The sequence below is a fragment of the Hakea prostrata genome, chromosome 7, assembly GCF_041222555.1.
Source record: "Hakea prostrata isolate BN-2017 chromosome 7, UWA_Hpros_2, whole genome shotgun sequence".
NCBI lineage: Eukaryota > Viridiplantae > Streptophyta > Magnoliopsida > Proteales > Proteaceae > Hakea > Hakea prostrata.
In genome coordinates, this window is record NC_142606.1 from 3,964,278 (window position 1) to 3,978,198 (window position 13,921).

The 13,921-nt window shown below is 40.9% G+C and overlaps 1 protein-coding gene across 1 annotated transcript; it reads left to right on the top strand.

Moving 5' to 3' along the window:
* Positions 1-1,838: 1,838 nt before the first annotated feature.
* On the top strand, positions 1,839-5,927 carry LDL1 (LSD1-like 1). Its single transcript, XM_089163503.1, has one exon. It carries the CDS (start codon positions 1,887-1,889, stop codon positions 4,689-4,691), a length of 2,805 nt encoding a protein of 934 aa, XP_089019629.1. The 5' UTR covers positions 1,839-1,886; the 3' UTR covers positions 4,692-5,927.
* Positions 5,928-13,921: the final 7,994 nt, after the last annotated feature.

The window sequence follows — 13,921 nt, forward strand, 5'->3', positions numbered from 1 at the left end:
AATCATAAAAAATATATATTTTATATGCTTTTTAAGGCCGTTATATATGGTCTTGCATGGGTGCGGCGCACTTAGTGTGCAGCACTATCCAGTCTACTGTCGAAATCGACCAGATCAAATCTCAACCACTCATTTTACATTTATTTTAATAAAAAAAATCATTTATACTAAATGAGGCAAAACAAGTGGTTCAGTCAATTGATTTGTTATTCCGCGGGGGGAAACCCCCCCCCCCCCGGAAAACCCCATCCCTTTTTTTTTTATTTAAACAAAAAAAAAAAAAAAAAATTGAAATAACAAAGTCTAGAAACACCTAGAGTTATAGATGGGAGGACGAGCAAAACAAAATACCCCCCCCCCCCCCCCCCCCATTTCTCTTCTAATGAAAATTTCCTTTTGGACCTTGCGTTTGCAGGGTTACATGTTGAGTTTGAAAGATTTCAAATATCTAGAGATTTCAAATCTATAGACTTCAAATTTATGGCAGTCATAATTTATAAAATTAAGTGTTTGGTTGTGGAATGAAATGCGTGGATTCATCCTAAAAAATATTTGATCGACGTTGATTTTTGTGAATGTGCAAATGTATAGCTTTTTTGAAATCTCTGGATTTCACCCCTTACCCATAAATCTACATATTCACGTTTTTAGTGTAAAAAGGAGAATCTATATCCTGAATTAATGAAATTACCTTTCAAATCCTTGATTTTTATAACCAAAAGAGGTATAGGATTCAGTTAAATGAGTTGAATGAAGAACATTGAAGTGTTTGATGTTCAAAGATTTGAAATCTCTAGATTTATGTAATCAAACAGGCCCTAAAGAAATTTCAAAACTCATAACAACATTTTTTTTTTGGCCAAATTTAACTCACAACAACTTGAGACGGAGACAACCCGTAACAACCCGTAACTAGGAAATTAGCCATGCAGTTTTCAGTCCTACAACAATGGTGAAATTGAAAAAAACAAAATTCAAATACAAAGACTTAATATGATTTAAAATAGATGCAACAACCTAATCAATCAAGTCACTTGCTCCACTCATTCCATAAATGATTGCAAGACAATTGAATAAGTCATGATCTCCTCCAATTGCAGATTTGTCATGCCTTTACCGAAAGAAGTGTGTGCACTACACGCATCCGCCTCCATAGCAACGGCTGAGAGATAAACAGTATTGGCACTGAGCGGCAACAAAAGCCTCGTTAGGTTCTCAAATAATGAGAGCATGCCCCCTTCAAACGACGGAAAATTATAGGGCCCATCAATATGTATTATGGAGGAATCAAATTGAGGTATGTAGAGGATATATCCTACTGACTTTGCTGAGTTAACACACACACAAAATAAATAAATAAAAAAAGCCTCTGCTGGCGTTATGTTCACTGTTCTAAGAGTGAGTTTGGAGAGGAGACTACTTATGAGTCATCAGTCTTTATGAACTGAGCCAACCCTTTGAGGTTAACTTACAATTTCTTTTTTGGGTACCCTGAAGCTTAAGTTCGATCTTAATTTTTTTTTTTGGTTGCATCAAAGAGACTAGTTAGCCAATTACAAGCTAGTCTGGGCTTCAGATCGTTGGGCCAAACTTATATTTCTAGACTCAAATCTTACTTTGAACCAACGGACCAGAGTAGCAGCTGCTTATAAAAAAGAAACCCTTACTTTTTAATGAAGAGGTCATGAGTTCAACCCTTGTCGTCACCATATATAATATATTATCATTCCAAATAAATAAATAAATAACATAAAAAAAAAGTAGAAAAAAAAAAAAAAAAAAAAAAGTAAAGAAAAGAAAGAAAAAAAATTTCCAGTAGATAACAACTCAAACACCAACACTGTTACCAGCGCCTGCTACTACCATTGGGATGAAAAACACATCCCATGGCAACCGAACGGCAGCCACTCGAGTCCCATGCGCCCACAAGAGCCATGGAAGCAGAGTCCTCTGGTCTTCCACTCGAACGGCCATGCACTTCCACTGCCGGAGATTTATCGCCGCTAAACCATCCATCAACTTCAAACGCCACCCATTTTCCAGGCCCCCAAATTATCACAGAGTATCACCCACCGGACTCCCATCTCCATCCGCCCACTAACCAAGTCTCGCCGGAAAAACAACTTTCCCTTCCCCAATTCGAACCCCAAAACCATATCCCTTCAGACGACCAACCTGGAGAGCCTTCTAACCATATTTTGGGCTCTCAAAGCGAAGATCAGTTTCCTTCTTCGCAGGTCTCATCGGATGATCAGCTTCCGGACTCTTTGATTGGAGAAGACGTTAACCACACCCCTAAAAGATCATCAGAAGACCTAATTGAAGCCTCCTCAAATTATGCCAAACCCGAGGGTCCTCCAGGGAAAAAGCGCCGCCGGAGAAAGAAGCTTTTTCCTGAGATGATTCCATCTGCTACTGCTGTGAATGGCCTCCGTGTCCTCCGTCCTCATGTAAAATCAAGCATTTACGATGAGAAGCTGATGGACGAGATCATTCAGATGCAGATCAATGACAGTCCTACGCCTTCGAAGAAAAGACGTAAGATGGCCGATATTGCCAAAGAAATCGATATTGAAGCTTTGATTGCAATTTCGGTTGGGTTCCCAGTCGATTCTCTCACCGAAGAGGAGATCGAGTGCAGCGTCGTATCAACATTGGGAGGAGTTGAACAGGCGAATTTCATCGTTGTTAGGAATCACATCCTCGCTCGTTGGCGATCGAATGTCTCCGTTTGGATGACCAGAGACCACGCTCTCGAATCTATACGGTCTGAGCATCGGGGATTAGTCAACTCCGCCTATACGTTCCTTCTGGAACATGGTTACATTAACTTTGGATTGGCTCCTGCTATCAAAGAAGTAAATTCGGTACCGTGTGGAGGACCAGAGAAGGCAAACGTCATCATTATCGGAGCCGGTCTCGCTGGGCTTGCGGCAGCTCGCCACCTTATCTCTTTAGGGTTTAAAGTCATGATATTGGAAGGCAGAAAGCGGCCCGGTGGACGGGTCCGAACAAGAAAGATGAGTGGTGAAGGTGTGCTTGCTGCTGCAGATCTTGGTGGAAGCGTTCTCACTGGAATTAATGGAAACCCACTAGGTGTTATTGCGAGACAGTTGGGTTTCCCTCTTCACAAGGTACGGGATATATGCCCTCTCTATCTTCCTGATGGGAGGGGCGTCAATGCTGAAATGGATTCTAGGGTGGAAGTTTCTTTCAATCAGCTTTTAGACAAGGTTTGTAAGCTTCGGCAGGCTGTGATGGATGAGATTGAGTGTTCAGATGTTTCTTTAGGGACTTCTCTTGAAGCTTTCAGGCAGGTTTACAAAGTTGCTGAGGATCCACAAGAACGAATGCTCTTGAATTGGCATCTTGCAAACCTAGAATACGCTAATGCTTCACCCTTGTCTGATTTATCCATGGCGCATTGGGACCAGGATGATCCGTATGAGATGGGTGGAGACCACTGCTTCATTCCCGGTGGGAATGGGAGGTTTATCCGTGCACTGGCTGAGAACTTGCCTATTTTCTATGACCGGATTGTGGAAAGCATAAGGTATGGAGTGGATGGGGTTATGGTATGTGCAGGGGGACAAGTGTTCCGGGGAGACATGGCTTTATGTACAGTGCCATTGGGGGTTCTGAAGAGAGGTTCAATTGAGTTTGTACCTGAGCTTCCACAACAAAAGAAAGATGCTATTCAGAGATTAGGATTTGGGTTGCTAAATAAGGTCGCAATGTTGTTTCCTTATGATTTTTGGGGTGGAGGAATTGATACTTTTGGGCACTTAACAGATAATGAGAGCATGAGAGGAGAGTTCTTTCTGTTCTATAGTTATTCATCTGTCTCAGGTGGCCCACTTTTGGTGGCTCTGGTTGCAGGGGAGTCCGCAATAAAGTTTGAGAAGATGTCTCCTGTAGATGCTGTTGGCAGGGTCCTGGGTATATTGAGACAGATTTTTACTCCTAAGGGGATTGATGTCCCAAATCCTGTGCAAGTGGTCTGCACTCGCTGGGGGAAGGATCAGTTCACGTATGGATCTTACTCTTATGTTGCAGTGGGTTCCTCTGGTGATGATTATGATGTTCTTGCAGAGAGCGTAGGAGATGATAGGGTTTTCTTTGCTGGAGAGGCAACTAACCGGCGCTATCCAGCCACAATGCATGGAGCATTTCTCAGTGGTTTGAGAGAGGCTGCTAACATTTTAAGAGTTTCTAATAAAAGATCTTTGATTTTGCCAGAGAAGACAAATAATGGTAGAGAAGATGATGGGGATTTGGCAACTAGGAAACCCCTCATTTCTTCTGAGAAAACAAATAATGCCAGGGAGGAGGGTGGAGATTTGGATGAGCTGTTTGCGACTCCTGATCTATTATTTGGCAGCTTTGCTGCTCTGTTTGATCCTAGATCAATTGATCTGGATTCTATTTCTTTACTAAGAGTGGGGTTTGGGTCGGAAAAACTGGACTCTGGTTCTTTATTTCTTTATGGCATGATTTCGAGGAAGCAGGTCTTGGAATTGAATGCAGTGGATGGAGATCATAATAGAGTGAGACTATTGAACCAAAACTTTGGGGTCAGGTTGGTTGGGAGGAAAGCCTTAGGCAGTGTTGGAGAATCTCTCATCTCTTGCATAAAATTAGCCAGAGCCAACCTTAATTATGGAGGCGGAAATGAAGCCCTGCACAAGTAAGAAATCCTTTGTTGAACCAAAACTTTGGGTTCATGTTGGTTGGGAGGAAAGCCTTAGGCAGTGTTGGAGAATCTCTCATCTCTTGCATAAAATTAGCCAGAGCCAACCTTAATCATGGAGGTGGAAATGAAGCCCTGCACAAGTAAGAAATCCTTTTCAGTTGCATGCAGTAGGTGCTAAGGCTAACTTGTATTCTACTATGAACTATGAAGATCTTCTCTCTGTCTGAATCAAATCAGGTAGATGGAGTGCTAGGTAGCTCTTGTCTAGTTGGTGATTTAACAATTTGATGTTCTTTCAGGGTGATTCTTCTTTAACCAAAGCTACATCATAATTATACCACAGAGTGCTCTCAAATTTATCTGTCATTTTTGGACTGTTACTTCAACATTTATTTAGTTTCATTAATTATTCTTTAAGGCTATGGTTAAATGCCTCATTTGCAAGGTTTTAGTGGCTACTTTGATTTTTTAATTTTTTATTGTTATAGTTCCACCCTTGTTGTACAATATGATGAATGAATGTATGTTGTCTAGTCGTGCCATTCTTCTAGTTTGTTTCTTGTCCTGTCTTTCCCTCCTCTTGTTTTGATGCTTAAGATATAATATTAGTGCATTTTCCCCCTGAACTATATTCTAAAATCAATGTTATCTTACATGTAATCAGTATGAATTTTGTGTAGTTACAATTATGACTTGAAGTTGGGAATTTGTTTCTGATGACTCCTAATAAGGTGATATTCAGATTTGTGGAAGGTGCAGAGTGCTGGAAATTAGAGTTGTGTTGACTAAGCTTTATGGTATGTGGTGCATTGGGTAGTTTAGGAAGTGCAATGTAATGAAAAACTGAAATCTGTCTGAAACTAATTGAATACGGATGTGTTAATCCCCATATCATGCAGATACTATTTGAAAATTTACAGGATATTATCTGAATCCCCCGTTTACATTCCTAGTCATCTGTGGAAGTCTGAAACTGACATTTCTTTAATCAGTTCTTAAAGCCAAGACCAAGACTAGTTTATAATGTGCTCATCAGTTATCAGTCTTTAGCTGGTTTTGGTAATCATTTATATTTGGTCCTTAATCAGTTAGTAATCATTTTTTGTATGTACTTTCGTTGGTCCATGGTCCTTAATCAATCTTAATTGGTCGTAACCAGTCATTTTTGGGTTAACGGGTTTGGATTGAGATCAGCCAATTAATCCAAAAATCATATATCCTATAGCCACATACTTTTGTAATTAACAGTTGGTTCAGTTTTGGTCAAGTGGGGGGGGGTCTTGGGTGGACGGGCATGGCACTTATGCTTGGAAGTGGTTAAATTAGTCCGGGATTGGATCCCATAGGTGAAAACCAAAGGGGGGGGGGTGTGATGTTAATTAGGCTTTCCGAAAGTTGGTTTGGTTTTGCTTCTCTGTATCGGTGCATGCTGTGTTCAAGTGGATCTTCTCTGCACTTTATGGGTGTGAATGCATATTCGAGAAGTCAAATGTTGACTTTTGGGAGGAAGGGATTGGCGGATATGGAAGTTGGCATATGCCATCATGGCGCGTAACAGGATCAATGGAAAATATATTTGTGGCAAAGGATGTTGATATGGCAAATTGCTTGGAAGTGAAGTTGCTTTTTCTGCTTTGAGGATAATCTTAATGGATAGCCAGTTGGTTTATAGTAGAATGCCATCAGCATATAAAAATATTGATATCTTGTTTGCTGGGGTCAAGAAAAACTCTGCATCTTCAATTATCGTCATAGTATCAAGCCGGCACTGAGATTAGGTCGGAAAACTCGGAACTAGGTCAAGACCAGGTATTTTTGAGGTAAAGCTCAACATGTGATGGGCTTGGTCAAAATTGGCCAAAACCATCAAATGTGGTCAAAACTACCAAAACTAAGTTGGTTGATATTGGTTACAAAATAGTCAGACTTGGAATTCATTTGTAAACAATTGGAGTTTCCAAAATATTGTTGAAACTATTTGGAAGCAGTTGAGTTATATCGAAGCCAAAATTGTTTATAGTATCTAGCTATCTGAGACAACTCACATGTTTTGAGCGTTTCTGACCAAAATTGCTGAAAAGATGCACTTGCTGAGTTTGTCATTTAGTGTGACTTCTTCGATATCGAATTGCAAAATTTATGTGTCCCACCCTCAGAATAATGATCTAAGTTTGAACCAGGTATGTTCTTTGATGCATTGCCATCTTGCCTAAACTAGTTTCCAGTCGCCTCCCAGTATTTCTTGAAATGAGCTTCTATTGCAACTCATGCTTAAGTTTGAAAAGAGGTGTGTCTGTGAAGCTAAGAATAGAAGTTATTGTTTGTAATTACTTTTGGTAAGCAACAAATGATATTTCATTGAATCAAAAGCAAAAATATAAGAAGCCAACTTGTGACTGTAACCACTGAAAGGAAGCAAGAGGATATTACTGGATGTACAGGGTCTGGTGTTTAATGGCTAGAATTTTTTTTTCTAATAGATACATAGCTAAGATAGAAATATATTATAATCGAACTGCTGGAAGATAAGGAGGGCATGGGACGCTGTCCGAGAGGGGAAATTTTTAGCATTAAGATGCTTCAGAGGAACAAGAAGAAGGCAAACTGATGTCCAAGGAAAAGGAAGCCTATTTTCCCATCTTTTTCATCTCCTCATTGACTGTATGTTACATTGTCATGATGATGCAGATTTATGTGGTTTCTTAGTTGCAGCTATGTGCTGGGGTATGGAAATATAGCCACAGATCGGCTTTGTGATGTTCAGCATAAGTCTTTGGCAGTTGGAAGTAGATGCTTAAAGTGGATGGTATTACAGTGGCCTTCAGTTTTCCTAGAATTTAGTTGGGTTTGTTCATAGATGTAAGTGATTGACAGTTTGGAATAGGTTGGACCTGACAGAAGTATGATTTGGTGTTTAACTTGAGACTAATTAGTATCTCAGAGACACATATACACACAAACATTATTTTTATACCTTAAGAGGTAAAGAGAAAATTTGGTGGTCATGTGAAACACGTATTGTCCGAAGCATGAATTTGATATCCATTGCACTTTTCCTTCAGTGATTGATATAGTTAGTCCCAAAGATATTCATCTCTTTGCTTGTTTGATAACAACCCCCAGGACTGTCTGAAGGTGTTTTCTAAAATAATGAGCTCTTTAAAAGAAGTAATCTGCTGTGCTCCTTCTATTTCTTCTCCCCATACACCCCCCCCCCCCCAAAAAAAAAAAAAAAAAAAAAAAAAGAAAAAAGAAGAGAAGAGAAAGAGTAAGAAAGAAAGTTACAATTATGTGGATTTTATTCCTTAATTAATTTATTGTCTATAAGCTTTTTTTTTGGATGAATGAATAATAATATTAAAGCAATGAAGAAAATACAAATGAGAGGGAAAAAGGGGGGGGGGGGGGGGCAACACAAGGCTTTAAGAAGGGGGATACATAGGAGAGCTGAGACTCCATGAACTAACAATTAACCTATTTTTGGGGTTGTCAGTAACTGGGGGATGGGGGAAAGAGAGCACTCTAGAAGTAACATAAAAATAGATGGCTTTCCAAATCAAGTCTAAGGATCAAGATTTGGAAGTCCCATCTTCTGAGATTGCGTTCCCACCAGATGTGGTGGATGGTGGCACCAAAGACTAGCTTACCTAATTGGTCGTAAATTGAATGTCTGGCAAAGTTTCTCTAAATCCAAGTCCAATCACGAACAAACCCATAGGAGTGCCTTGAATGGGGCAAATGGAAGCCAAGGCTTTATCCCAGACGGAGCAAGAGAAAGGGCAAGAGAAGAAAAGGTGGTCAATGTCCTTTGGACCGTTCCGGCAAAGGGTACAGTTTGGGTTAGCGGGAATGTGGCAGCTAATGAGGATGGATTGGGTTGGGAGGGCGAGGTTGAGGGCTCTCTAAAGTGTGAGGGCGTGGTGGGGGATGTTACCTTTGAACCAACCCAAGGGGGGCCCAAGGGACAGGGGGTAAGGGAGCGGAGGAGGTTCCGGGCAAGGAACAAAATTTCGCCCGGTTAGCTGGGTTCGCTACCCAGCGAACTAGGTGATATGGCGAAATATCGCCGAGATTTCGGTGATATTTCGCCCCCTAGTTCGGTAATTTTCGCCCCCCCAATTTCGGGGGTATTTTTGGTCATTTTGAACCCAAATTTGATGCCTATCCTAATTTGATGCAAATATGTGGTAAATTTGAATTATTTCCTATAACTATTTCCATTTAAATTCTCATGCTTAGCCACATTTAACATGTTACCTTCTGAGGTCTAAATCATTCTGACATAATTGGAATGATTACCTGTTCACTCCGAAGATTCTATTACAAAATCCCTTCATAATTTAAATTGTTTCCATAAATTATTTTATGTATATATTCTTCCCTAACCACATTTGGCATGTTGACTTTTGAGGACTAAATCACTAGAATATAGTTGGTAAGATTGCTCATTAATCTTGAAGATTTTGCTATAAAATGTCTTTCTATCCATAAATTATTTTATGTAGATTCTCCTCCTAATTACATTTAGCACATTACCCTTTGAGTCTTGAATCATTGTGATAGAATTGGTAAGATTGGGATAGAATCGTGAGAGAAATCACCTAAAAAGTGCAAGAAATAGCATAAAAATCGCAAAAAAAAAAAAATCAATATTTTCCGATATATCGTGATATATTGCGAGAAATTGGCGATATCCTGCAATATCGAATCTCGCCCGACGATTTTTCCTTCCATGGTTCTAGGTAGAGGAAGTGGTAAAGGTTTTAGTGGGAGAGGGGAGCCATATGGTGGTATCTCGGGAGGAGTTGAGGATGGGGGGGGGGGAGGGAATTCCACACAAGTGTGAGGCTAGGGTGGGGGAGAGGGGACCAAGATCCATTAGAGATGAATGAGGAAAGGGTGATGGTCTTGGGAATGCGAGTATCATAGACAGTGCAAGGACCAAGAGGGGAGTAGAGAATGACCATCAGATGTGAGGGGTCAAGCCAGAAGAGAATAGAGGCTCCACAAGAGATTTGGACAGAGATAGCAAAGATAGCTCGAGGGCAAAGGTGCAGAAGCTTTCTCCAGATCCAAGAGGGATTAGAGTTGCAAGTCACTGTCCAAAAGGAATCTTGTTTGAGGAGAGAGGAGTAAACCCAGGAAACCCATATAGAGTCATGCTTAATGGCAATCTTCCAAATGAGTTTCAAAAGGCAAGTCGTGTTAACATTAAGGATGCGACGGATTCCAAGGCCACCCTCGGGTTGTGGCAACAGATAGAGGCCCATGGGATGGGGTGAAGGAAATGGGAGGATTCTTGGCCTTTCCAGAGGAAGGCACAGAAAAGGGATTCTATAGAATGGATGATGGATTTGGGGAGAGAAAAGGTGCCACTCCAATCAAGGTAGGAAGATTGGAGGACAGATTGAATGAACACCACTTTACTAGTGAAAGATAGAAGCTTTCCTTTCCGAGTTGGAGTTTTTTCCTAATATGGTCAAGCATAGGAGAGCAATGGTGGCGGGTGAGCCTACCAGGGATAAGAGGGAGCCCCAGATAGGTCACGGGAAAGGAGCCAGGAGTGAAGCCAGAGGAGCGGATAGGGTCAAAAACACCGAGAGAGAGAGAGGGTGGATTTATTGAGGTTAACACGGAGGTCGGAGAGGGATTCAAAGGTGGAGAGAGAAGATAGGATGGAGGAAATGGATTGATGGTCAGCTTTGGAAAAGATCATGAGATTGTCTGCGAAAGCGAGGTGGGTTAGCTTGGTGGATCGACATTTGGGGATGAGGGAGATTAAGAGCTGATCTGATTTGGACTAGAGGATGCGGGAGAGGACTTCAAGGGCCAAGGAGAATAGGTATGGGGAAAGGGGGCAGCCTTGTTGAATTCCCACCCTAGATGGGAAATAGCTAGCTGGGGAGCCATTTGTAATGATCGAGAAGTGGGGGTTTGGAGATGCAAATTTCGATCCAATGGACAAAGGCAGGGGGAAAGCCCATGGCCGAAAGAACCCGGCCGAAGCAGACGGGGGGGGGCGGCCGCGGGTCCGACCGGGGGGGACCGGGGACGCGGGGGACAAAGAAGGACGGGGGGGGGGGCGGGGGGGGGCGGGGGGCGGGGGGGGCGGCGGCGACCCGGGGCCCCCGGCGGGGCTGTTGCGGGCGGTGTAGAGAATCTCCTCAGAGGAAGGGATGGAGCGAAGAAACTCAAGAGAGGAGTTGGCAACAAATTTGTTTAGCAGGGAGGGGGAAAGGGATGGCCGGGGAGGGAGGGAGGAAAAGAATGAGACAATTTCAGCCCTGTTAAGCTTTTTGTCACTTCTCAGCATCTTCACTTGTATAAAAATATCTATAAGCATTAGAGACATCAATGCAGATTGTAGGTGGAAAGAGAAGAGAAAAGGATCTGGTTTTATCAGAGAACCAATTTGTTAACCAACCAAGCCATGCAATTGAGGTTATTCAGTCTTTTTCTAGTATAATTTTTTTAGGAGTGTTTTATATGGGCAGATTATTTTCCTGGCTTTGCTGTCAATTCCTAGCTGAGTTCTTTGTTATAGAAAGTGTTTTTTGTCTTATTTATATGCATATAGGTAAAGGTCCACTTTGGCGTCAATACCAACTGAGTTTTTCTGTTATAGAAACTTGTTAGGTGGTGTTGTCTTATCTATATGCAAATAGGCAAGGGTTCTCACACAGAGGAAGAGTGCAGGTAAAAAGCTAGTCCAAAAGCGTAAGATAGATTAGCATCTTGTTGTATTGGGTCTTTAATGGGCATGAGTCTAGAACTGATCAATGTTATGGAGTGGAGGAGGACTGATGTAGCTTCTATACTAGAGACTAGATAAAAGGGTGAAAATTTTAAACTTCCATATACAGAGGATAAAAGTAATAGTTGTATTCAGATAGTAGTGGATAAAGATTACGGTATGTTATGATGGGTCATAGAAGATTTGTAGATTAATTTCCATCAGTGTTGTGTTGGAGATAGTTTTTATTAGTATTGAATGAGAGAAGTTGTTGACCAAAAAAAAAAAAGAACCAGAATGAGGGAAGTAATTTATAGTTTTTTGGAAACCCTGGATGCAGTAATGCTGTAGTCTATAGGATAAAAGGTTATATAGGGAGATTTCTTTCTTTTTTTTTTTTTTTTTTTTTTTTGTTTTGGGGGGGGGGGGGGGGGGGGGTGAAAGTTATAGGGGGATCTGAAAGGACATTTTTGTAGAGATTACAGACATTATGAAGGTGTTTATGGAGGAAATGGTTTTGGAGAGTGGAATGGGAGGGGCCTCTCAATTCAGCTTTTGCTCCGACTTATGATTTGGCTACTCTGAACACTGTGAAAAGAGAGAGAACCATTGAGTTACCTTCAAGTGGGCATAATGATGGAGAGCATAGACTGGCCAATTTTCCAGCATACCTATCCTACAAATATTAATTGTAAAAGGCCCAAGCCCATTTTCAGGTTTGCCATGGCATTTCTGGACCTGTGATTTCCATGCATCAGAGTTCTGTGTAGAGTTGAAACCCTTGAAGTTCAGGAAACAGGGGATTAATGTCTAGTTATTCAATTCATTATTCTTAAAAGGAGAGAGCTAGGCAGAGTCTGAACTATTCCATGGATAAGGATGTTTCCTTTGGGTTATTTAGGCAGGCAGTGGGGAGATTCTGGATGGTAATTTACATATCAAGTTTGGTGTTTCAGGCTTTCAGCTCAACTATGCTTTTCTTCATATGGTGGGCTTCTCTATTACCATTATCATGCCTGTCATATGCTACGGATAGAAAAGATACATTTCGTATTTACAACAACAATTGAGGCTTCTGCAATATTCTTCGGTTCTGGTCTTTCATTTACCAAGTGAAATTTGAATTCTTCAGTGTCTATCTTGTCCTGTCGCGTCCTATCCTGAAATGTGGTTACTTCTCACCTTATTATCAATGTTGTTTTGGGCCAAAAAAAAAAAAAAATATTATTAATGTTGTTACCGGGCCCAGTAATAAATCGGCTCTCAACAACTTTCTTGCAATGGTTTTAGCTCAAAATGATTCCACATGTAGTCCTGGAGATTTGATCTTTATGTTATTGCAGTGCTCTGTGCATTAAACAGAACGGACACAGAGTCCTTAAAGGGGGCTAACAGAAACCTTCTATCTTTCGTCAGTGATATATTACTTCGTTTCACTCTAGCTCAGAGGAACGCACAGATCTCCTACTGGCTCAATGCAGTTTCCATCGGTCATTTTGTCTCAAATCTTTTATTACAAGATCAAAGCTACAGCAGTGATTCTTCGTTTCTTCCCAAGTAAGACTAATTTCAATTAAGAATCGATTGAGTGGAAAGGTTATTTCGTTAAATACCAGATGGGAATCATGGTGGAATCTGAGATGTCCTTTCTTCGTTTCAGATTGAATCAGAATCCTCTGTTTTGTATAGTTCTTGATGCGAGTGAAACTCTTCTTTGATGGGGTTGGCTATTAGTTAGTGTTGTGATATTTGATTGACAACAGTGTCGGCAGATTAGATTAAGGTAGGATTTATTTATCATCTAGGCGAAGGTGATGAAAAGAGAGAAGAGATAGGAGATCTTTGTTGCATTACACAAAAGAATTCCCAGAGAACCACATCTTCAAGCCTCACATGCATTATTATAGTTAGTGTCGGACTAGGAAAACGATGAAGGATAGGATTTGAGGTGGGCTGTCACCAAAGATGGCAAATATGGTTGCTGGAGCGGAACACATCACATGGTTTTGAAATAACAATGCGTTTTTGGGCAATTAGAAAAGCTTTGTCTCGGCATGCCATATGAAAAAAGCAGAAGGCATGAAGCTCTTTGCTTATTCCATAGCTAAGCTGAGACCTCTCATTTGATCATTCATTGTTCTTGCCCTCATGGATAACCCAAAGATAATGCCAAGACATACTGCCATTCACTCATTCATGATGTAACGATCAACCAACATCAATGAACAAACAGAAAGAGATGGTTCCTCTAACTCAGTTAAGAGGTTTCATTTAATTTACTCATGTGGTGGATAAGGGCCCAAGGTGACGGATCCTCACCTGCTCCTTAAAACTACAAGCTTTTCCCTGGCCATGACAAATTTCAGTTTGTAGCACAATTTGGCAGAAAATTTTACCTTGGATCCACATTTTATAAGCATTTTAATTAATTTAAGAGCCTCATACCCTACAAGGTGGTTGGATCTTGGAATCTTTTTCCATAATTATATTATAGA